Raw genomic sequence first — 27,479 nt, forward strand, 5'->3', positions numbered from 1 at the left:
AGATTTTTCATAATTTTTTTAAAACAAAAAATTTGCTATTTTCACGTAAAAAATATATTTTTTGCTTTAATTTGTTATTATAACTCCGAAACTACTGAGCCGATTGAAACGCAATATCTAAACGGATTAAAGGTTATGCAAATCTCAACTTTTTAAGTTTATTTTAATATCATCGGACTAACCCTTTTTGAGTTATCATTAATGATGTGGTGAAACGTGTAACAAAATTTAAAAAAAAAATTCTCCATAGAATTGAAAAATTTGACCATTTTTGTTCTTAGGTATCCATGATGCATCAAATCTATATAGTGGTTATTCAAGTCTTTTTTGCTGTTAACCTGTGTTATTTTTACTCCCAGCTCACTCTCTATGATTTATACTTTTGAGAATTTTGATACTGTAAAGAATATATTAAAAATTATATAGAATTTCACTCAAAAAAAATTTCCCTCTCTTCATTCATTGTTATAGAATTGCTCAAAGACACAGATTTTATAAATAAAAAAGAAATAAAGAATTCCATTCAATAGTTACTTTCGCCGCCCAGGGGTTTTTCTATTTTTCCCTAACTTTTTCTCTTCTCAAGTTGTTGTGAATTTGCTAAAGGTCAGAGATTTCTTAAAAACATTGAAAATATATTAATTGTTATTATAGTTATCCTGTGAACTTCCAATTTTTACTATTTATTTAAAAATTTTATGTTTTTTTTCAATTCACAATTAAAATTTTAACTACTCTCTCATTTCCTTTCCAATATTTTATGCTCTATTTATTTGTTTTTTTCCTCTTTCTCATTCTTTAAATCTCTCATTTCCTTTTCAATATTTTATGCTCTAATTATTTGTTTTTATCCTCTTTCTCATCCTTTTTAATTTTATTTGAAATTTAATTTTAACCTTCCCTCTTAAACAATTGCTGTCAACACCTAAACGCCCCTTTTAGAGGCCCTTTTTGCGCTGTGTGTATTTTCATACTTGCTTTCTAGTTTTTATTAAAAAATATATCCGGTTTTGAACATATTTATCGTTTTACTAATGCACAATTTTTTCGCGCTCTAAAAACTCTTAAGTATTTGTTTTAATTTTTGGCTTGAAAACCATACAAAATTGAATGTTTATATAAGTTTTGTTTATAATTTACCTCTCTGGTGGTTTGATCGATAAACATCTGCAATTAAAAAGAGAAAAAAATTATTGATTAAAATTTCTTTAGTTTGAAATAAATTTTTTAATAAAATTTTTAAAGTCTGTTGCTATCAAATCATATTAAAATCAATCAATTTTCTTTAACTTTTTTAATAGTATGCAGTAACCGATACCTACATATTTCAATATATTAAGACGTTTTATAAATTTCTTGTAAAAATTCACGAATTGTATTCAATTGTTCAATATAGAAAAAGTTTGCAACTAACAGCAAAAACTGAAAGTCTGTACAAGCCAATGGAAAAAATCGAAATACTGCATTCAGGGGCTGTCAAACCAGCAACAAAAACAAGAATGCTCGAGTCTTGCACGGCTAAAGATTGTAATATCAGCGACAAATGTATCAACCGAAAGTTTTTTCTCTAGAAAAAAACTATCTACTACAACCGTTGCAACAGCAACAACATGAATTCAGAATAGGTTCTCATTATAACGGAATCTTTGCTTTGAAACGACCCGAGTTATACTCGGCCAAAGAATATCTACTTAGCGACCACTCTCTTTTCCTCAATAAAAAAAACTGTTGCAAAAATAACCACATGAATGCTGATATTTTTTAGTAGAAAAAGATCTTCTTTAACATGTTATTTTTAAAACCCCTAAATCTGTATCATTTCTAATAAAATTTTTTTGGTTTTGATTAAACTAATTTGAAATTTTTACTTTAAGTCTTTCATTATCTTCTTTACAAAACCACTGAAATTTGGCCAGCCACAATTATTAGTCCCATTTTACTATCCTTTCCAAAATTAATCCTTTTCACCATGTTAAAAATCACTCAGCAACTAATGTTGCTACTACATTTGTATTTTGAAATTTGGGTTAGAATTTAAGTTTTGTGTTTTGCTAGTTGTTTTACACTGGACTTTCCATCAACCCTGTGGGACGGGTTATATGTTGAGGTATGAGTTTTTTTATATTGTATTTAATACAGCTAAAGTTTCTACAACTACAATTTTATTAGTTTTCAACATGTAAATGTTAACGAATATTTAAAGTAGCCAACCACTTTTAAATTTATAATAAGCTCAACTCAAAAGTGAAAAGTTATTAAATTTAACCCAGCAATAGTTTTAAAGGAGAAAATATAATTTGTTTTATAAAGAAGTGTCAATTATTGAATAATTTTTAATAAGTAGTAGATGAAATAGGAGCTAAAAAAGAAAGGGACCCCTTCCTAGAACAATTTAAAATTACCCTTGAAGACATGACAATGATTTTACCAAAAAAAATTTTTTATGAAAAACTCTCCAAAAATTTTTGGAAAAATGTGTAATTTTCACACAACCCGGTTTTTATAAAGAGCTGGTTTACACACGTCAAGTATACTTGCGGAAGTTTGAGTTTGTAGATAGGAGAGGAGATTGGAAAGGTTTTCATATTTTTCTTCCTCTCTCTTCTATAAACACAAGTAAACTTAAAGCAGGGAAAGGCAACCTATACTATTGCATTTTACGATTGTATTAGTTATACACTCTCTCCGCTCTCACCACGAATCGGTGTTGCCAGTAAACTTTCGTCTCTTTTCCCCAATTAAAAAATGTAAAATCTCATATTGTTCATCATACATCTTCAAAAGTTGGGACATTTTTTTTTTCACTGGCAACGCTGATTCTTAAATTGTGCGATAAAAAAACGATACACAACCTGCTTGTTTGAGTTCTCAAGCTAGACTGATTAAAAGTTGTTTATTTCTCTACAATGCGTGTGCACACGTACGCCCATGTTTTGCCTTTCCCTGACTTAAAGTTTGTGACCAGCACAAAGAGAGTGAGAAAGTGATACTAAAAATATACATACTTCAATGAGAACCTTTCATTTCGCTAAAATCTGGGATGTGCTAGAGTCTCGGCCCTCATAGCCACCAGGTGCCGAGCAAAGGAGTATCATATTTCTTAAGAGAAAGCTTTCAAAGTTTAGAAATAATAGCCTTGTAACGAACTTGATTTTAGTGAAATATCTTGTCTCAAAATGGGGTTGATGGCAATGAAAAGGTTTAATAAATTAAGCATATATTTTATAATATTGATCCAATTGCAAAATAATGTAGGTTGACACCCTGTTTATATGCAAAGAGAGTTACAGGATGTCAAAATAGACCACCTTTAACAAGAAATTCTTTTTTAACTTTTACAAAATGATCTGATGTAGGTAAGAATTATAAAGGAAGACTTAATTTTCCATAAAAATTAACTCGTAATATCTCCTTTTCCTGTTTCGAGGTCATATGGAACCACCCAGCGACATATCGAGATCCTGAAAAGAGCGCATATCAAGAGATAGACAGTCACATAGAGATTGTTGGACCCACTGATCTCTCTCCAGATTCAAACTACTTATATTATATGGTTTTATCATACTATGGCTCGTGATAAAACGTATCTAGAATCTAGATAGATAAATTTGAAATGGACTGATGTAGGTAATAAATATAAAGGTAATAAATATAAAGGAAGGTTTTCAGAAACTTAAACTCGTAATATCTCCTTTTCCTGTTTCGAGGTCTTATGGAACCACCCAGCGACATATCGAGATCCTGAAAAGAGCGCATATCAGGAGATAGACAGTCACATAGATATTGTTGGACCCACTTCTCTTTCTCCAGATTCAAACAACTTCTATTTTATTGTTTTATCGTACTCGTGATAAAACTTATCTAGATAGATAAATTTGAAGGGGTGGATCCATATGATCCATTGTGATACTCTTAAGAAATATAACTCGGTGTGAACTTAAACAGAAGAGAAGAAATTTGGAGAGAAAAAAGTCCGGTGTTATAAAGTATAGACTGGGAATAACATAGTCACGTTACCTAATAACGGGACTCCATGATAAAGCCTAGTAGATTTCCTAGAGCATATCTAGCTATATCCCCCAATTCATCATGAAATCTTTCCCCTAGCCATTTTTTCCTGAGACCCTGTAGGACAGCTACACAGAATATATTCCACTGTTTCTAGTTCCTCAATATCTTCACACAACCTATAGAAGTCCTGTGCGTTCATATCCCATTTATGATGGCTCCTGAGACTTTTCCTAGCCAACCCAATTATTGTTCTGGTTGCCTTTGTATCCAACTTTAACCAAATAGCCCTGGACAAACAGCAATTCCTTCTACGTAGCTAAAGCACAACCAATTTCCTATCAAGTGGTATAATTCTATTACTCATAAGTGAGGACTAAATGAGTTTAGATATCTTAAAAGTTGTAATCGTAGACCACAGATGTGTCCTGTTCAAATACGTCCACTTCTTGACTACATTTGACAGTCCCACTAAAGGAATATTCTCATCCGTTTGTAAATCGATTTTGTAGAAAGCCGTTTAGATTAACCCGTCACTAGTGGGAAAAGAATTGAAACAAAACTGGTCCCGTAATTGGTTCATAAGTGATCTGATCTAGTTTTCAAATAACTTTTTAGCAATTGTCACAAACTAATGCAAAAAATACTAAAATATATCTCGTAATTTATCATATTCAAGGAGTACTACAAACTATTTAAAACCACCAAATTTCCCCTTTTCTTATGCTCAACAACCAAGTGCGTTAACCCAAATATTTATTAGTCAATATTGTAAATAGAAAACAATACACACTCTTCCGATGTAATTTTTTCTCATTTCCGGTTTCCTGTTTAGCAAAAAAAAAATAGAAAAACTCTTCGTCGTTAAACAAATCAATAAGTTTTACAAAACTTATTGAAAGAAAAAGAACAAATGCAAAAACAAACCTATTATTTTTTTAAAAAAAAAAATAAATAACAAACGACACAACTATTATAGCAGAAATTAATGAAAAGAGCAAAATGAGTAACAAAATACAAATAACTGGGTGTAGTTTTAATAAACTATATTCATGACTATTTATATAAAAAAAAAACAAACTAGAAACTAGTACTTTGACTGGTAACAAATGCAACTATTATAGTTGTTAGTAAATGTTTGCTTTACTATAGTATTTGTTTAAATGTTTGTGAGTTTTAGTTTATAAATAACAACAATAGCATTTACATTTAAGTTAGATTTACAACTTGTAAAACTTTTGTGACTGGTTGAAATGCAATACAGAGTAAAAACTTAAACTGCGTTCGAATTTACAGTTGCAATTGTTGGTTGTTTTGTAGGCATTTTGCAGTTTGCGATGACATTAAACGGAAATACGCAATACAAACCTACGAAAATGTTATGAAGAAGAAACAACACAGAAAAACATTTCAAGTTGGTAAAACTTTAAATAAATTGTACTAAATATACTTACTATGGTGGCAAGTAAAAGGGATAGGCCAGAGTTTTGGCAACAAAATACAAATTGCAAACCCCAGACTGTTGTAGATCTAAAATTATTTCATTACTCCAGATCAGACGCGGATCTAGTAGGGTGAAAGGAAATTTCATCCCATCTAAACCCCTAAATGGTTGAATTGGATCCTAGCTAGCTCAAGTTCGATACCCTATAGGTCAGGTCAACCAGTATTATAACAGGAAGGTTATGTTTTAAATTTTCTAAAATGTCCTCTACAATTTATTTTCTTTGTAGGCTTCAATAAGTATTGTGTCCCTTTTTGTAAACCCTTTAAATTGACCACTCCCTGTTTCTATTTATTTTCCATGCATTTAGCATTTCAATCATACAAACTTTTTGTTATGCGTTTGAAATTACAGACAAATCAAATCAAGAAAAACTTTTCTAATCTAAATACAAAATAAAAGTTTTTACTTTTTACTCTACAAATAACCTTTTGACTTTTAGCAGAAAATAAACTGGTTTGTATGTAATAATATTGTACAATACATATGTGAATATTTACATAATAAATATTCATTTCCTTTTTTTTAGCAAATTATAATAATTAAGAATTTATAAAGCATTTAAAAATAAACATAAATGGTTTGGAATTAATGTAGTTGGGCAAATATCCCAGCAATATTTGAGGTTAAGAAAATAAAAGCTTTTGGATGAAAAAGCTTTTGCCAAATGAGACTCGGGTCATTAGAAATCGGGTCGTGGAAATAATTGCCTTGAAACGAACTAGATTTTGGTGGAATATCAGGACTCAAAGTGGGATTCAAGGCCAGACAAATTTTTATAAATGTATCTTTAATAATATTGATCCAATATAGAAGGCATGTTAGAAGAAGACCTAAGCTTTCAGGAACTTTAACTCGTTAGCAACCTGTTTGTATACAAACAGAGATATAGGCTAACAAAGTAGACCACCACTACTAAAAAAATCGTTCAACTTTTACTTAAATTTACTATTTTTGTAAAATCAGTGGTCGGCCCTCATAGCCACCAGGGGAGGAACATGATCGGTTATTTATAACATTTTGAAAAATTTTCGGTTAAAAAATTAAAAGCTTCCGGTGGATACAGCTGCTGCCGAATGAGACTCGTTTCATTTCAGAACTTAGAAACCATTTCTTTGGAACGAACTCGATTTTTATGGAATATGACCACTTAAAATAAGACTAAACGCTAGAATACATATTAATAATATACATAACTATTTCATAGTATTAATCCGATTGAAAAATTGTAAACAAAATTTATAGAGGAACAACAACAGAACGACAACTGAGAGTCAAATCCTTAAGGCTATTGTCAAAAATCTATTTCTAGAGAATGTATTGCTAATTTCTCACTTCTTCTTATTGACATTTCCCTCTCCTTCATTTCTATGTATTTATTCTATGTTATAAGCTTTCAGAAACTTTAAATAAAGAGAGATAACGGGTGTCAAAATGTAACATTTTTAAAAATATACCATTTTCTATAAATATGTTAAGTAGATAATGAAAGAAAAAACATATTAGAATAACTCTTACAGTTTAAAAGTTGTTAAAGTTCGAATTTAAAATTTTTAATTTTTGACATTGATTTTTTTGCGTTTTGGTCCATAACTTTCGTACTAAAAATTTTAAAAATTTTCCAAAAATACCGAAAGATTCACAACACCTTCAGTAATAATATATTATACAATTTAAGCCAAAAACTGAAACCTTCCAGTAATGAAAAAGTCTTAAACTTAATGTTTTAAAATGTGTCCTAGAAATTGCTCGATTCTGGAGCAACTTTATAATTTAAAATTTTTCTCAAAATTTTGTTACTAAATCTATTCAATTCTTTGCCATATTTCAAAAGAGAAAACATAAACAAAAATAAATATTGACTTGAACCCTACCAAAATTCTTCAGAAAGGAACAAAAAGATTGTGTCGAATTTCTTCAATTTGGGAAACTGTTATCATTGAAATTTGAATTAAGGACATTTGAGAAAGCAAAAGATTTATTTTAAAGACGCTATGTAAAGTCTTTTCCAATAGGGATATAACAATTCTTTGTTTAAAACAAACTCATTATTAATGTTGCTTTAACGATCTGTTAATATCAAAACTTAATCAAGGTTTACATTTTTGTAAAACTCAAAAATTACTTCTAAATTATTGAGTTGGAGTTCGCAAATTTCGTCCTATCAGACAGCTGCGAACAAATTCGAGTCATTATATTCACTTTTTAATGTTTCTGAGCTTTGAGACAATACATAAGACGAAATACCGAAAATATTTTTTTTTTAAAGATACAGCCAGAGTCTGTGGTGAGAATCGAACCCGCAACCTCCAGATTAATAGTCCAGCACATTATCGTCTAGTCAGTTGATTTAATAAAACTTTATAATCGTTATTATTAAACTTATTTAAAAAGTTTGGAGAAAGGAGTGAGAGAGCAAACGCCAGAGAAAACTCGAAAAATAACTTGAAAATCTTTATGAAAGCAAGTATTAAAAAAGCTCAACTTATGTTTTTTAAATATAAAGAAAAACGTAAATAAAAATATGTATTTAAAGAATTAGTGATTGACAAACAAATTTACAAATCCTTAACTTTTATCACACCAAACTAGTAATACCCTATTCCCCTCTGCATTTCCCAACAATAATTTGTTTGTGTATGTTTTAAATATCTTGCACATAATTTCTTGAATGCAAAAAAACAAAATAAAATGTCTCTTACCTGGCAGTTGTACAGTCACGATACAGCACATCAAAGTCTTTGCACGACAACAGCTTACAACGATTCACCCCTGGTTGTATGGCACCCAGACCGCGCAATATTCGCACCTGTTCAACATTGCACACCAACGGCACAATGTCTAAACGCTTCAGTTTCGTATACACCGTATGTAGGCCACCGACTAAATGTTTCAGAAACAATTCAAAAGCCTGCGGCAGACACAGCATTGTCTCGCTGCTGATAATGAAGGCGGCTACCTTCTGGCCGCGATACTCCACCAGTTTGCACTCGTTGGCACTGGGATCCGAGGTGGAGATGGGAGGCGGGCTATTGTAGGTTCTGGGTGGGACATGATGATGGGCCGCCGCCATTAATTCCAACGGCGAGGCATGATGCATCATTTGTAGGGAATTGAGCAGACCCAGTGAATGGGGTGGCAGGCCGTGAGGCATACGAGGTGGCATACCGGCGGGCAGACCATTCGGTGTGGGTACACCACCCACATGGGGTGGAGGACTTAATTGATGGTGTTGTTGTTGCATTTGCTGCATCATCGAGTGATTGAGAGAGGTGACAGGACTGACGGCATTGTGATGACGGGTGGGTGAGGAGGCTGGTGAACAACTGGAACCGCGACCGGTGTGTGATGATCTGCCATTGGGACGATCGTCAGCTCTGTCTGTGCCGCGACTACTGCTATTGTCACGTGCACCATTCTGTTGTTGCTGCTGCTGCTGATGATGCATCAGCATGGTGGCAGAATTCATAATGTTGTTATTATTGATAATGTTGCTATAGTGTGAGGGACTGTGTTTTTGATGTAAAGGACTTTTGTTTATGCTGTTGTTATTGTTGTTAATTAAAATTGTATTATTATTGTTGTTGCTAACTGTGTTCATTGCCGCTTTCTTAGTGGCGTTATAAAGATATTCACGTTTGAAATTTATTAAAGCTGTGGTGGGCTTTTCATAGGCCAGGCCACTACCGCTGCAAATCTTTTCACTTGTATGCTGCTGATATTTAGTCGTATCACAGTTTGAATTCATTATATTTTGAATATGTCATCAATGACATTATTTATTTTGTTTTTCTTTTTTTTTGGTGGATTTTTAAAGTGATTTTTTACACTGTACACTTTGTTAGAAAGTTTAGACACTGTTTTTAATTGTTTAATTTATGATTTGTTCAGAATGTAGAAATCTGCAAAAAAGAGGATAAATTTAATTTAGAAAATTTGGAGATACAATATTTAAGGAATTACAGAAATAAAAAATACAGTAGTTTACAAAAAAGTTCATTTATAAAAACGAAAAAGGTTTAGCTCCATATTCATAAACACCAAAGCCCCAAAAATTCAAGCACTTGAACATTTTGTTGGAATTTGACTTGAATGCAAAATGAAAAATTAAATATTTTTCAGACAAAAAACATATGACTTGAATTTATGTTTAATTTTTACTGGACAATTCTATTAAAAAAAGTGTAATACAATTGTAATTCAATTGCTTGACTATAATTCAAGGCTTGAATTACACTTGCTTTTAACTTGAATTCCAGTAAAAAAGGTTATTGGGTATGGGGTTAATGTTTAATATGATTCTTCGTTTTTGTCTGTATACTTCGCCCCCTAACTGAAAACAAGTCCCGAATTCTAGTTCTCAATAGTATGTACAAGCACGATTAATGCTGATGAAAGTTGTAGTAAAGAATGCTCCTTTTCAATTCGTTCGCGTTCGCAAATTATTCTTATATTATTTATTCGTTTTATTCATTATTGATATTACAATTACATAGAAATGTACAGTTATTAAAGATCATTTCAATTGTTTGTATAATAAAAATTTCACGTGTCACTAACAGGTTTTCTAAAAATATGTATTGCAGGTTTAGAATATAAACAATTAAAACTAGTTAGACACTACGATTCTGTAGCCATTGATATATGACCAGTATTATTATTAATGACATAATGACATTGTTTTAATTAGTAGAGCTGCATTAAAACTGTGTTTAACTTTTAATGCTTATTATCGTTTTTAATCAATTGTTTATAGTAAGCTGATTTAATTTGCTTTTAATGGTGTTAATTATTCAAGTGTGTTAAATAAGTAAATTATCTTAGTGTTCAAAAGGTGTTAAGAAAAAATTCGAATTAAATTTGTTAAGTTTTTTCAACATAAGGGACCGTTTTATTTTCAAATTATAGTGTTACAACAGCTTGTTTTAAGTAATGTACAGTGCATCAGGTTGCGACATTAATGAGCAGGGGAATATATTTAGAGCAAACGAATTATTTACCAATAGAATGATTCAGCATTAATGACAGTTGTGGCTGCAATTCTTCACATACAACTATGAACATTTTATATTCTAGTACTTTTGAAAAACATTAAGTTAAAAAGCTTTAATTCTTAAATTATTTGCCCAATATTCACAAAGAATTTTTAAATTTATCATAGGTTTATAAAACAAAATTTGATTTATAAAACTTTGATAAATTTTAAAACTGTTTATTAAGGGGTATAATGTTTCAAAATAGATATTATTCGAATTTTATATTTTGTTTACATGTTTACAAATTTTTTACGGTTCCATAAATCTTCAACTAAATAAGGAATTTTTATGTTTTAGCTCTTTCAGCCACGCTTTTGTGTGTATAAGTTTAAAATCAAAACAATTGCATTTTTACTTTAATTACAGATAATTTATTATGAAAAATAAGAAAAAATAAATTAAAAAACCACCAATCCAAGGTTTTATGGAATGGGGTGGTTAGTTTATTAACCACCATTGCGCTAGGCATTAAAAATAATTATGATACAAAAATTCGTAGCGTATAAATTAGTTTGAAAGCTAAATATTTTGACAAAATTGTCTGACCAAAAGAAATGAAATAGCTACGTAACACTGAATTCGATGAACAATAAACTATCTGTGCTTTTTTTATTAACTGCGTGAAAGTCTCTTAGAAAAACTGCGCTTTACAATATTTTAAAATGAGTATATTAATCTAACCAGAACACCATGGCGGCAAAATTTTGCTATAAAATATAAACGATGACTTCAAAAAATTGATTTGTTTAGCAAAATGCCAATAAACTATGCTTTAAAGACTATAGAAAAGGTGGTTAGAAAAGTGACCACTAAACCACAAAGAGTTAAGCGACATTTAAAATATCTTGAGTTCTATTTTAGACGTACAAGCAAAGAAAAAAATATGTGTATGGAAATCATGTTCATGATGAATCATTATATCATAATATGTTGTTCTCATAATATGATATTACATCATAAAACTGGTTGCCACAAACATATACTAAATTACTGCAATCATATATATTATTGCTACACTCGTGTGAATGGTAACTGAAACATACATAATTACAGTGACTAAAATATTGTTAAGAAAACTTCTTGAAATGGTTATGGTAAACATGTACATTGTACAACTATATTTTTTCTCTGCGTGGAAAGAACAAAATTTTATAATTTAAATTCAAACATTATTGTTAACAAGATTTAACTTTTTCCCTCACTATTTTTTTCTTATACATATTTTTAAAATTTTACTTAATTAATTATATTTTTTAAGTAGCGTTTTTAAAAACTTAATTTTAAAAATACAAATTATGTACAATTTGAAGTACCATAACTTTTTAAATACTTAATGGATTTTAGTGTTTTAAAATTAATATAAAAGGTTATGTGTTTTTCTTCTTTAGGTTTTATAAATAAAATATTTCGTTAAAGTTTTGTTTTTTTTGAAAATTATTGATATATAAATGGTCTGTAAAATATTCGAATAATATTGAGAAACTAATCAGAAATGAATAGTTTAAAACAAGTCATAGTCGATAGGTTTATAAAGAGTGAGTCAAAAGTAACCTATATAAACTATTCTAGCCAAAACATATCCTTGGTCCAACAAATTATTTTTTTTAAGCACGTTAGCTTTTCAAAATATGTCAGATATTATATTTTCTAAAGCATTCATTTTCAACTGTTATTTCGGCCAAAATGATCACCGAAAAAAAGTACGTGAAAAAATAATTCAAAGTTTTCAATAAAATCCAATATGGACTTTCAAAAAATTGCAAAAGATCTGAAAGTTCATCGTCACACTTGGATCAATCAATGTTCATTAAGACTTGAACATTGAAAGAAAACTTGGATCAGGAAGAAAATAGGTCTGACAGTTATTGGTAAGGCAAAAGAAGTCGAATAACTCTTTCGAAGAGCACTGGACACTTCCAAAATGCTCCGATTCTTTTGTGCGTAGAGCCAAAGCTATTGCTGGGTTGAAATATAAAGTTCAGAAAGTTCCAGATCGTTTTGGATATATTTCAAAACTTATTCTGAAATCTTTGAAAATCATTGTACCACAATAGGCAGTAAGTTTGTGGTAAGATAAGGTTCTTAAAGGTTCTTATGAATTGTCAATAAAACAATACGGTACCAAAACAAAACATCTTATATCTTAAATCAAAGTTTTTAAAGAAGGTTATCAAAGTTTTATGAAAATGAGAATTTTCTAAGGGATCAAAATTAGAACTAGCAGAAGCTGCAAAAGTAAATAAAAAAAGAGATCAGAGCTTTAATACAAATGCTATTTACTGTAGGCATTTAACGTGTGCATGTCATTGAAAGTCTACTACTGACGATAGTACTATTGAATACCTTCTTCTTGTGGGACCATACGTAGACATTGGAACCAGCGACTCATTAGTACATTTTAGTACTTCTAGTCTACACTTTTGGTACTTTTCTGAAGCATATGTCGATAATGTATTAAAAAATAAAAAAACAAAAAGGTACGAATTCATAACAGTTGGAAGAATCGTCTTCAAATTCATGTTTTTCTTATCAAGAGTGTTGAGGCTTCATTGACAATGTAGCCAAGAAGTTACAAAAATAGTTGAGAAAACTGGTGACCATCAGGGTAAATTTTGATCACACATAGTGACAAACAAATAATACATTGTGTCACTGATTTTAAAGAACAAATATTTATCACAGAAGAATATCGTTGATATATTGTATGTTCTTTTTGCGGCTACAAAATTCACATACTATCAAACTTTTATTTTTAGTGCTTTCGGTTATTTCTACAAATATTTCCACAATGTAATCGTATCTTTAGGTAAATAATATAAAATGTCGGTTGTATCGGTGTAAGGCAAACATTATTTTTCAAACTAAAATTTTAAAACAAAGCAATTAAAAATTTATACATCGATACATCTGTACAACACCGGTTGTGAATTGGACAATTTTCAAATAAAATGCAAAGTGTTCTTTAAATGATTTCATAACAGATTTAAACAATATTTTTCTTAAAATTTTTTATTTAGAAAGAAATCTTCAAAAATATTTAAATTAATAAAATATTATAAATTTAGCCGAGTTTTAATATTAATTTTTAAAATTGAAACAGTCTTTTTAAAAAGAAAAATAAATTTCAAAATTGAATTGATTTAAATTTGTCAAGTAATGACAGATTACTTTTTTAATTAGAATTTGCAAAGGAAATTTTAAATACTAATTTATGCTGTACTCAATTTAACTTACTCAAGATCTTGAAAAACTGTATTAAATTTTTATTTTTTAAGATAACACAAGATTTTTTATAAAGAAAAATTCAAAATGTTTTAAAAACTTCAATATTTTCAATTCTAAATAACTGTTCTTCTCTGTAATGTATTAAATTTTTATTTTTTAAAAGAACACAAGATTTTTTATTAAGACAAAATTTAAAAAATTTTAAAAATTTCAAAATGTTTTAATTCCTTAAATTTTTATTTAATTAAAGCCTTAAAAATGTTCAGCAAATTCAAGCTTTTTTTGAGATTCTTAAAATTTATTTAAATTCTCAATTAGAAATATGATTTTTTTTTAATAATTCCCAACAATTTTATTTTGAAATTATAACTTTAAGGAATTTTAGAACACAAATATTTATAATTTGAACCATGAATTTGTTATGCTTTATAAATTTTTCTAAAAATATTTTTTTTTGTTTAAATTCAACTGCATTTTATTTGTAAAAATTAAAATTTTTATTTAAATTGTTAAAACATAATCACCTTTTGCCTTAATTAGTTTGTTTTTATTTTTAGATATACAGTTTGATACAGTTTAATTAATTTGTTTTAAATTTTTTTCCATATGTTCCACTTTATTTTTTCTATTTTTTATGTTTGCTACAATTTAACATTTATTTTATTTTTGCTTTAAACTTTATTATTTAAAACAAATTGTATTTGTAAATATTTATAATTTTAATTGCAATTAATCAATTTTGAAGTTGATTTATTTGTATTAGTGAGACAGACAGTTAAGTTAAGTTTGTATTTATTTATTCTTATTACTCTTTATTGAAACGGAAATGAAATTTAACAACCGTTATTTGCGTTTATATGCGGCGACAAACGAATCACAACGAACGAAATGTACGACGACAACAAGCGTTATAATGATGTTGTTAACCGACGGCGTGTCACACGACGTATGATTATTGCTGGAAAACGTTAAGCAATCGTAACCGAAAAACACCAAACGTAATGGAAATGGAAAACAACAACACAATTGTACAAAAATCCAGATTAAAAAAAAAACAGTACCACTTTAGCTCTGTATGTTGTATGTATGTGTATTTGTAACAGGGGGAGCAAAGACACTTTTACAAATATAAATTATATATATATTTTTTTTATTATTATTCCATTTCAACTTGTGCTCTATTGATACATACACTCATTCATTCACTCACACACTTTTATATACACTTTATTTAGTGAATTTCTATTTTTTTTTTCTTTTTGTATTTTCTCTTTTTTAATATACATCTATCTGTATGTACTATTCCTTTTGGTATTTATTTGTATATAGAAAAGAAATATATGTATTTTTTTCACATTTAATTTGAAATGAAATGCGCGCGCGTATGATGAATTTTCAGTTTGTTTTTTATTTGTAAAAATTTTTCATTTGTTCAAATCCGACGACAATTGTATTGTGGAAAACGTAATGTATTTGTTTACGTCAGTCAGTCACCGACTGACTGTAATAACAACCAAATACTACTGCGACTATGACGTTGAGTCTACTTTGAAATTGTGCTCGATGGCTTGGCTGGCTGACTAAATGAATGACTGTCAGCTTCAGCTACTACGTTCGTTCGTTCACTTGGTCTGAGTTCTGTGTGTTTTGTGAATGTTGTACCTTCACTTACGAATGACAAATTCGTAATGAAAAACGAAACATTGCTACGAATATCAATGTGTTTTTCAATACTCACACATTTACTGAACACTCTCAAACCTACACACACAGATACACACTCACACTCGTGCATACATTTGTACAAAACGAAAAGCAAGAAAAAAACTGTTAAATTGGTTGGTTTCGTTTCGTTTGGTCTGGCTGGTTGTTTTTTTTATTTATTTTTTTATTACGATTCTTTCTCTGCTTTTACACACAAAAACACACTCATTCGCACACAGTCCCATTCAAATACTCAATTCATTTACTCATACAAATACAACACAAATGAAATGAATTGAAATGAAAACAAGAAACACGAACAAACAGAAAAAAATCATAAAAATAAAGAGAGTGAGTACAATTGTTGTGTTTTATTATTGTTGCATACATTTGTTTGTAGCTATGATTGTTTGTTTGTGTGTAAGTGAGTGTGTTTGTTTATTTGTACTCCACCTCCTGCTGCTGCTGCTGCTAAAAAGAGTGCTAGCTGCTGCGTCTGCTAACGTTATTGAGCAGGACATTTGTTTTTTTACGATTCAAATTTAAACGAATGTTTTTATTTGTTTTGTTTGTTTTTTTTCTTTTCTTCGTTTTGCTCTTCTTGCTGAGCAAGTAAATAGGATGTGTGTTTGTAAATTTTACTGTTCGTTCTGTATTTCGACTGTTTATTGCCAACACACATCAACATCAAAAAAAGGGGATGGTTTTTATTTCAATTGTAGTTGTTGTTTTTGTAGCCTAAACGAATACGAAACAGAATTGTAGATTTTTTTGTTGTATTTCAAATTAAATGTACGACAAGTAACTAATGTGGTTGTTGGAAAATCTAACAAATAAACCCCCTTAAGCTAAATATTTGTTATATATTTTCACACACACTTGCTCAGCAACCAAAATCTCTCTGTATGTATATGTAAACGACAAATGGCAAATGTGTATGAATCGTATTGACACAAAAAGAGAAATTGTATTTACAGTTACATTTCGTTTCAAATTGCAACCCCAATTGTAATCATCATCATCATGATTATTTCACATCCCAACTCTCTTGCGCTTGTCTTGCTCATTTTTAAAAACCGGCAATATAAACCTACAGTGACAATCCAACATATGTATGTAATTTAATGTTTTGAAATATTGTGCTCCTAGTTCTCACTCCTTTACGTTCAACATTCAACTCCACTCAGAGACAACACTTACACTGTTAAATTTACCAAAAAAAAAGTAGGTATCTTTATCCCCAACATGAAATGGTATTATTTTTCTTCTTTAATTTAAAATCTTGTTTTATGCTCACACTATTTGTTTAACACATTTGTATCTGAACAAAAAAAAAAAAAACAACATCCAAAACTGCTTGGAGAAACGAATTGAGAGTTGAAATTGCTGCTTGTTTTGGGACTGTGTGGGGAGAGTGAAATGGGCAACCTGTTTTATAAGAAGGGGCCCTAAAATGTGGTAATAAGGAATTAATGCTGGCTACTGATTCGAAACGGTTAAAAGGTAACGATATTTTACAGGGACCCTAGCGGTTATAAGTGATATCAACAAATTTATTTTATAACAGTTATTTTGTGACTTTAAAAACAAAAATCCATCTAAAACAGTTATTATTCTACGTAAAAAAATTAAAGTTCGCATGAAACTTTTAAAAAAATAGCTGTCATAAAAACTCTTTTGAGGAGTTTTATTTTTCCCGTCAGAAAAATATTCAATTGAGGAGTTTTATTTGTTCCGTCATAAAAGTCATTTGAGGAGTTTTATTTTTCACGTCAGAAAATAAAACTCATTTTATGTAAATTGACACCTAAAGCTTGCCGCTTGTCAGATCATTACAATTTGTAAAGCATTGTCATTAAAATAAAATCAAGTGGGATTTTAATTTGTTATTGTTTGATTCCTGTTATCAAATTGTTGTTGTTTTTATACCCTCCACCACCATAAGTGGTGAATGAGGGTATATATAAGTTTGTCATTCCGTGTGTAACATTGAGAAATATTCATCTGAGACCCAACAAAGTATATATATTATTGATCCTTATGAAATTCTAAGTCGATTGAGCCATGTCCGTCTGTCTGTCTGTGTAAAACACGCTCACGTCCAAAATAGGCAAACAAAATTGGTAGACTTGCAAAAAAAATGTTTATTGTTCTCCTAAGCAGTTTGGTATTGAAAATCAGTAAAATCGTGAGACAACCTAAAAAAAAACTTGATAATTTTAACATAGTTTTCCTTATTTGTGCAAATATATTGCAGATAATACCATAAAATTGCACACACGTTATTTTTATGTTAAAGGGACTAACTCTGGCGAAAATTATAAGAATCGGTCCATGATTTCTCCTAGCCCCCATACAAATTTCTTCCCGAAATATGGTTATTAGGTCTGTAAATGCCTACAAAATTGCAGTATCCACACAAAATTCAAGAGAAATAAGTTTCGTGCTTAAAAAAATTACAACCCCAATTTTTTTGTGGATCGGCCCATATTTGACCGTAGCCCCCATATAAAGTTCATTTCCGAAAATCACTTAAATAAGCATAAATGTCTTATAGATATCGCTATTAAGTTGAAATTCGTCATAAATAGTCCCCATATATACCAAAATCGCTTTACCTAATTCTATGAAAAGCGGTCCATAATTGGTTATAGCTCCCATATAAGCACCACTTCCGAAAAACACAATAATCTACATAAATATCTAAAAAATATCAATATCAAAACAAAATTTTACATAGATCCATAATTTATACTTAGAAATCATACTACAGGATTTTGTGAATATCGGTCCATATTTGACCATAGCTCCCATATAACGTCCACTTCCGAAAATCAGTTAAGTACTCATAAATCTCTTATAAATATCTTTATCATGCTAAAATTCGACAAAAATAATACTTATATACATAGAAATCACTGTACTAAATTGTATGCAGATTGGCCGATAATTGGTCATAGCTCCCCTATAAGGCCCATTTCCGAAAAAGATATTAACCTTAAAAAATATTTAAAACATATCGATATCAAAATGAAATAACGCACAGGTCAGTAATTTGTATCCAGTAATCATACTTCTGAATTTTTTGAATATCGGTCCATATTTAGCCATAGCTCCAATATAAGGTTCACTCCCGAAAATCCCTAAAATCCTCATAAATTTGTTACAAATATAGTTATCAGGTTGAAATTCGAAACAAATTTATTCAATATATACAAAAATCGATGTACCAAATTTTATGATGGTAGGCCCATTATTGGTCATAACCTCCATATAAGAACTACTTCAGGAAAACACATTAACCTGCACAAATATCCAAAAAAAATTGTACTGAACCAAAACTTTACACCGATCAGTAATTTGTATCCAAGAATCGAGCTACAAGATTTTTTAAATATTGGTCCATAATTCGGCATAGCTCCCATATAAGGTCCACTTTTGTTAATAGCGTTGTTTATATGAAATTCTACAAAAATAGCCCTCAAATACTTAAGACTATAATAGGTCATAGCTTCATATATTGAACCAAAATAGTACACAGATCAGTAATTTGTATTCAAAAATCATAATACTGAATTTTGTGAATATCGGTACATAATTGGCCACAGCACCCATATACATAAGTTCATAAAAATCACGTTAAAATATTTTATGACAATCAAATCATAATAGGTCATAGCTCCCATATAAGTCCCACAACCAAATATTTTGAAATTTGTCTAAATATATTTGTATACCCTTTTTTATACTCTGTTTCTTCACTTGATGTTAAAAGGGAAAAATGTTGATCCAAACGTATTAACTAATTATTAAGTATATAAATTGTTAAATTTCATACGTTCTAATAGGAATTTCAGTTATAAATTGCTGAATTAGATAAAATTTTTTGTACATTTGAAATAAAATATCTTCTGCGTAAACTAGTCTTTCTAACAATTGTTATATTATTTCAGTTTTTATACCATCATATTTAGGTGGAGGGTATTTAAGATTCCGCACGGCCGAATATAGTACTCTTACTTGTTGTTTTTCTTAAACAAATAAATTGCTACAAACATTATATCAGGTAGACTCAGTAAAGAAAGATACTGAAAAAAGTAGAAAATAAACGAAAAAAGTTTAATTTTCTGATGGTAAAAATAAAACTCCTCAAATGAGTGTTTTTATGACGGCTATTTTTAACGTTGAATAATAAATGTTAACTGTGGGGTTGAGATCATTTTAATATGTATAAACAGATCGTAGAGGAGGACGCTTTCAGAAAATGTTATTTGTGACCACCATGTTAGAATAGGGTTAGAGTTACAGGGTACCAAAGTCGTCCACTTGTGGTGTTGTAATATCAATGGAAAGGGGATTTTGTTTATTTTTCAAAACTATATATAACTTTTGACATTTAAAAAATTCATGGAATACTTTTTTGAAAAATATGAAAAAGTTGCTTTTCATTGTGTTTTTGCAAAGATACACATTTTTCAAATCGAAATTAAATTTTTATTTATGAATATTTTTTAATCAAATTTAACAGTTACATATATAGTTTTTTCTACTAAAAATGGAAAAATAAAAACAAATTTTGAATTTTGTAATCAGGAATCCCGCAATTCCCAAAAAAGTTTTGAAAAATCCCAAAAATAGGATTTTTTTAGTTTTTTAGCTATAATATCCATACGATCGGAACCCTTTTCAAAATAATTAAGAACATATTTGGCCATCTAAAATGAGTTTGTATTTTAATATCAATTATGCGATTTGAGAATTTTTGCACTAAAGTTGAATTTTACATAAAAAATAGGATTCTTTTTGGATGGACCTAGTCCCCTCGCTATCAACAGTTATAAAATTTGTTTACATTTAGAATTTTTTATGTAAAGTTAGCTTTTCAAAAATTCTATATACATCTGCTTAAAATTTTTTTAGAAGTAAAAACGTAATTTTTCCCAAAAACTAGCGAAAAATTGTCTTGTTTTAATTTTTAAATTCAAATGCATATAATTTTGGAGTCAGTAATGATTTTTTGTTTGGCATATACATTTGTAGTTAGTCCAATTAAAGAAAACTGTAGAAAATCGGAAATTAATTGAACCCGCTGTTATCAAAAAACTGGAGCAGGGTGGGTAACATACCTGAGGTGTCCCACTTTAGGGTGCCTTAGCCGCATCATGCAGTCCAAATTTAAAACTTAAACTCGACAATTATTTTTTGCGCATGTTAAATTTCATTCAAATAGGACTAAGGGTTTAGAAGTTACAGATTTATTTCCCTCTTTTTTGTTTTCTATACCACTGTGCGCTGATCAACGAAAATCATAATATTAAAGATGTTTTTAAAGTACCACAGCTCTTAGAAACGATCAAATTCAGCCGGAATATTTATTGGTTTCATACCTACATGAACTAATTTTATATACTCTGCGGGCCACAGGTTTCTAGCCCCAACACAACAAACAAAACCAGAGAATCGTTTACTCAAAACAGAGAGCAAAGCTAGTACGATGTGTTTAGCAAATCTTATAATTTATTTTTAGTATTTGTTTTCTTTTTTCGTTGTTTTTTTCTCCATTTTTATTTAATTTTTTTCCAATATAAATAAATATTTCTATTTATTTGTTGGATGTATGTTTTTGTTGTTCTTGGCTTTTTAAAACACACACAAAAACATAACGAATTCAATTCCATAATGTTCTCCATTTGTGTGTTTCATGTGCTCGCACAGTTACGACTCTACTACTCACACAACAGACGCAATCACATCATTCCATCTCATTCGTAAAATAATTGTATGTGTCGTTGTTGTTGCTTCTTGTTTCAATTGCTTTACGGCCATTGCAGGTGGGTTGCACCAATAACAATCGTCATCGGCAGCAAAAACAACAGTAGCAGCCACAATTGTACAAACATTCGCACTCACACAGCATTCAAAAATTATTCACTGAATTTTATTTTATTTTTTTTTTGTTTTTCTTTCATTACAATTGCATGAGTATTCGTTTAATTGTATTTTGTACCATTCCCTCATACTTGCTAAAATTCGTATATTTTAAGCTCTCTTTGGAAGTAGTAACTCTCTTGCTTTTTGTATTTAAATTTTACAGCTTTTTGTTGGCAATTTTTTTTTTGTGTAAGAAAGAGGGAGGGAGTTTCATGTGCTCTTGCATTTCGTTGTAAATTTTTCGTACTCATACATTTAAATGACAATTGTGTTTTTTTTTGCATTCGTTTTGTATTATTTTGATTTGAATGGAAAATAAGAAAAATAAAAGAATTTTAGTTTTCTCTCTTTCTCTATAGAACATGCCATCCTTGTTGTGCTTCAGTGCTGGTGTTGTGTTTTTTTTTGCACAGTCTCAACATTTTAATTAAATGATTAATTTGTCATTTTCGTTGTTGTGTTTTTTTATATATGAATATAAAATTATATGTACTTTTTCAAATTAACCGTTATGCAATTTTCTTTCTTTAGTTTTTGTTTGTTTTTTGCTTTTTTGAGCATTCGCGAATGTCAACATTAATTTTTGTAGTTGCTGGGGCTTTCTTTTAATGGAATTTCATTTATTACTTTATTTTTGTTAGCTTTTCTTCTTTTTTTCAGCCATTATAAAGGCTGTCACTAGAGGAGGTCTTTTATTTTAACCTTAATATTTATTTTCTTGATTTTTTTATTATTAATACCTATGTACTTGTCTCACATTTTGTTTAAACACTATAGTTTTAAGATCTTCCCAGTCAATTTTTTGTAATAATATTGTTGCAATTGTTCGAGTGCCATAGTGTATTTGCTAGAAATTTGTGAAGCATAACTTTTGAACATTATAAAAATGGCTTTATTGTAAATGATTGTTTAAATACAGTTTGATTTGATTATAGGTACATATCAATAAAAAGGGGAGGGTAAATTCATTGATGTGGAACGATAATCAATGTCTAAGTTGAATTATTTAACTGGGAATAGGTAGGTACCTAGTGTAGTGTTTTTGAAGATTTGTTCCCAAGATCACTGTTAAAGATCGAAGATCAATCAAAAGCTGTATATGTAGGTACATAGTCGGCATATGAATCCTTACATTAAAATATAAAATAACGCTTTATTTGGTTTTAATTTATATTTTTAAGATATACGTCTTTCATATCGGTACAGATCGGTCAACGTTTTCCCAATTTGACTTTCTTTCAAGAAAGTTTTCAGGTTTGAGTACAGAAAAACTAAAAGCTGGTATTTTGATAAGACTTTTAATTTAAGTCAACGATTTCATACATTCAATGAATGATTTATAAATACCGGCTTTTAAATGTTTTAATGTCGTTGTGAAAAAATTGCTTAGGAAATCAGAAGGCTGAAAATTACGACGAATTATATAGTTATAGACCTTTTAATTAGCTTTAAAAAATCTTGGATGTAATATGAGCATAAAAGTACACTTTCTGTACAGTCATTTAGAGAATTTTCCAGAAAATCATGGATCATGTAGCGAAGAACAAGGAGAACGTTTCCATCCAGATTTAAAAGTGATGGAATATACATAGATACCAAGGTCGCTGATATGATCATATGATGCCAGATTACTGTTGGAGTAGCATATGAGATTATCCTAAGACCTCCATATTATAAAACCTAAAAAACAAGCTTCAAACCTGTAACATAATTTAATAAAATGTTGCGAAATCAATTATGTAAACTACACGTAGCATTGAAAAAATAGGTATACAGTTAGAATAAGGGTCTCGAATATTATCATATGTTGGTTGTTGTTGTAGCAGTAGTGATTTCTGAGTGACAGCCCTTGGCCGAGTGAACTCGGGACATTCCGGTGCGTAGAACCGGCTGTCGTGGGAATGCTGAATTAATCATATGTTGGTGCTACAGCCCGGTGTGGATCTTAACCTCGTTCACTTTCTTCTTCCAATCGGATCTTTCATGCGCATTTCCAATCTGTTATATTGGCTTTCCTGCAATCTTCTTTCATTCATCAAGCCATCTTCACCTTAGTTATGTATGGAGTATCATTCATGATTCTTTGTTGAGCTCTGTACTGTGGCATTCTAGCTGCATGTCCTGTCCAGATTCATCAATTTCACCACATCTTTACCTTCGATTATATTGTCGACCTTTCGGTTGCTTCTTTTAAGAAAGCCTCCGTCGTCATCACGTTTTGGACCATATATTCTTTTTGGGCCATGTATCGAATATACATATTTAAAATAAGTTTTAGTTTTGGACGCACCAAAATCATTGTAAACCTGTGGAATCATATCCATAAACTTTATTAGAGCTTAAACATTGAATTTGATTTGGATGATTTCTTGAAATAGGTACGTACCTATTGCTGATTTGATGTTAAGTTCTATCCGTTATCTTGCTTTTTTTAATTTTGTGTATAAATGTTGGATACAAAATCGAGGAAGTCATTCATAATCCGATTTGGCTGATTTCTAAATACCAAAATTGTCATTTTACACTGTAAAGTGTTGTTAAAACAAAATAATAAAACTGTTTGAATGTTTAGGGTTAGGGTCAGGAAAAATGAAACATTACACGAGAAAATAATGGTGAACAATATTTCAAAAATAATAAATGTTTGGTGCCCACAGTTTTAAATTTTCGAACAAAATCATCCTAAGCGATAAAGCGTATTTCCACCTTGATCGCTTCTATCACTGTGAAATAATTCAATTACTTCATGATACATTTCCTGATCGTCTACTCCCTCGTTTCGGTGATATGAATTATTCCCCAATATCCTGTGATTTAACACTATTGGTTTTTGTTTGAAGCTGTTATTTGAGGACATAGATCTACATAATAGCAAGACCACACACAAGTGCATTGGAGAAGGAAATTCAACGCTGTATCAACGTACCGCTGCCAAATTTATGCAAAATAGTCATGTAATATTTCAACAATAGGCCATTTGACTGAGTCAAAAAAAAATTACACACTATTCCAGCCAAAACTTATCCTTGATTCAACAAATTATTATTTGTTTTATCACGTTAGCTATTAAAAATATGTTAGATACATATTATCTTTTTTAAATTATTTTTAATTTTCAACTATTATTTCGTTCAAAATAATAAAAACTTTTCAAAAAATCCAATATGGACTTTGGCGCAGAGCCAAAGCCAAAGTCTTATAAAATTCAGAAAGTTACAGATCGAAATCCAGTAAAGAACTTAGAAGCAAAAGGACGAGAGAAAAAATTTACTTAAAATTTTATAAAAAATACACCTGTTGTGTGATGGATGATGAAACTTATGTACTGGCAGACTTTTCACAACTTCCGGATCAAGATTTGTATGTAGCTGATGGACGAGGTAATGTTTAAGAACAATACCAGGCAAAAAACAAACTAAATTCCATAATAAGTTTCATTTGTGACATCAGGCACGATAAACTCAGAAATATATATTACGGAGTGTCTACAAAAGCTGTTTTTACCTTTTAAAGACAGCACAGAGTGCCTTCATATTTCTGGCTTGAGTGGTATTCAAACAATAATGTCTATTTTGTACCAAGAGAGGTAAATCCTCCCAACTCCCAGTACTTCGGCCTGTGGAAAAGTATTGGGCTCAAAAAATAATTAAGGAACACAGGACATGTCCGATTTTAAGCGTCAGTGGACCACCTCGTCCAAAAAGGTAACGTAACTAAATATATAATGGGAGGATTTCCGGAAAAAGTGGATAAATTTATAAATACCGAGTAATATGACAATATTTTAATGTTTAATGAATTTGTACAATATTTGAATAAATTTACGTATTTTTGAGAATTTTTATATTAAACGGCTTAAGTTCGACTCATTCTTTATTCCAATCTAAAAAATAACAATCTAATAAAGAAAACTATGTTTTTTATGTCTCGAGTTAATTTGGAAACAATGTTTATATATTTTATAGGATCGCAAATGCATATTGAAGATATCATAGTATTACAAATACTTTTCCGTCGGCAATCAATTTCATCTAAAAACCATCTTCAAAAATGTTTGCTATATGTATTTATTTTAGCATTGTCTAACACAAAATGTTTTACAATTTAAAAGCGATTTTAAGAATTTAAAATTTATTTTTTTAAGTTTTTCGCTAATACAGATTTAATCAGTTTAAATTTATCATGCATACTAGTGCTATATATAAAGTTTTCAGCAACTTGTACAAAATTTGAAGGAAACATTTATGTATGTAAGTATGTATATTAAAAGATACAATCCAGCAGTTCTGGGTGACTGTCCCGAAATAGTGATTATATCTATCATTTAGAATCACCACTGATTATATATATAGCTAGTTATTTTAAAATTTGTGTGTCCTAAGCGAAAGTTAATTGACCTCAAATAGTCGGTCTAAAACACATCTCTCAGATTCCCCAATAACCGATTGCTTGAAACATTGACTACTTTCAGAACTGCTGGATTATACGAAATTTGAAATAAATATGTAAGTATGTTTATTAGATACCTACTACATACATACTTATTCAATATTTGAACTCATAATATATTTTCAAATGTATATATGTAAGTAGTATATAAACAAGATGTGTTATTTTAAATTAATTTAAAAACAACCAAGTCAAAAACAATCAAAACAAATACTGAAACTTTTATTTAAAGACAACTTATAGTCTAGGTACATGCACGTAGATAAAAAACATGGTTATGGTAAACATAATAGAAGAATGCAGTCAAAACATATTATGATCATTATTAGTATCATAAAATATCATATTAAGATCAAATATAGTGATACAGTAATTTTGACTTACCTGCACGATATTTTGTGCAGGTAAGTTAAAAATGCAGTTAACCTCAATGCACTTACCTGCTCATTGATGCTGGTAAGTGCATTTACAGTTTACTGCCCAAAAAAGCAGCTAACGGCAAATAATTTACACGAAGCTTTGTGATTTTTCCGTCTAAAAATAACGTCAAATTGATATTTTAGCTACTTTTAAAATTATTAAGAAGTGTACCTACAACATATTTTTTCATTCAAAATCGTATTTTTCTTATTTGTTTTGATTTAATTTTGTATTAGGCAGCTAAATTAAATTTTTTTCATAAAAACCAGTTATAGCTTCCAAAAGTATTATGCACTTATCTTAAATGTGTAGGTATGAACAATGCAATATACAAAAGACAAGTTTTGTGCACTTATATGCAAAATGCTCTTAAGTGAAAGGCAGGTAAGTCAAAACTACTGTAATATCATTGTTATACATGATCGTAGTATATTCCGAAGTAATCACACTATGATCTAAAGCAATCATAGTATGACCCAAGGTAATAATATTATGACCTATGAAATTATGATCCAACGTAATTATATTTATGATCCAATGAAATCATATTATGATTCAAAGTAAACAAATTATCATTAAAAATTATATAATAATAAAATTATTTACAGTAACTTAAATATGGTTGATATTAAATTAAAATAACATTTATATTGTTAAAAAGAACAGAGTATAGTTGTCGTAATCATATTTTTCTCTGCGTTCCATCATTTGCTAAATAACTGACACGGATGTGATGTTCAGTGTTATTTTAGAGTATACAATAGACCGATATCTGTCCTGTAATTGAAATGGCGAAAGACACCCGTTTTTTGGGCGTATCAAAGTCATACACAAAAATAGTGGAGTCGTTAAAATTTTTTCCTTCAAAGCTGACACTCATAAAGAAGTGATGAAATATAGTAGTTCAGATTGTTTTAGAGTGGTCAAACTGAAACTCCACCTTGACACTTATAACTGGCAGATGTAACAAATTAGTTACTCATATCACATATCCCATTTATTCTCAAAGGAAATAATATGGAAAATCTGTTATGAAAGCAGTCCTAATCGACCGTTTAGAAATAAAAAATCGCAATTTTACTAAATATGCAGAACTTTAGTTTCTGCATATTTTGCGATAGTTTCTTACTTACTTAAGGCCTAATATTAAAACTTCGAAATAAGTTCTTCAGAGACTCCTTTTTATTTTCGTTTGTTTGACA

At 29.8% G+C, this 27,479-nt stretch overlaps 1 protein-coding gene across 3 annotated transcripts in view; it reads right to left on the bottom strand.

Annotated features, from left to right (window-relative positions):
* dac (dachshund) overlaps window positions 1-9,349 on the bottom strand; it is a 37,877-nt gene extending 28,528 nt beyond the window's left edge. For all 3 annotated transcript variants that reach the window (XM_065500911.1, XM_065500910.1, XM_065500912.1), the window contains exons 1-2: window positions 8,215-9,349; window positions 1,141-1,167 (exon numbers count right to left, since the gene is read on the bottom strand). In XM_065500911.1, coding sequence (XP_065356983.1) covers window positions 1,141-1,167; window positions 8,215-9,260 — 1,073 coding nt within the window. In that variant the 5' untranslated portion in view covers window positions 9,261-9,349. The remainder of the gene's footprint in view (window positions 1-1,140; window positions 1,168-8,214) is intronic.
* Between the last annotated feature and the right edge of the window lie 18,130 nt (window positions 9,350-27,479).

The sequence above is a fragment of the Calliphora vicina genome, chromosome 2 (genome assembly GCF_958450345.1).
Source record: "Calliphora vicina chromosome 2, idCalVici1.1, whole genome shotgun sequence".
NCBI classification, from domain to species: Eukaryota; Metazoa; Arthropoda; class Insecta; order Diptera; family Calliphoridae; genus Calliphora; species Calliphora vicina.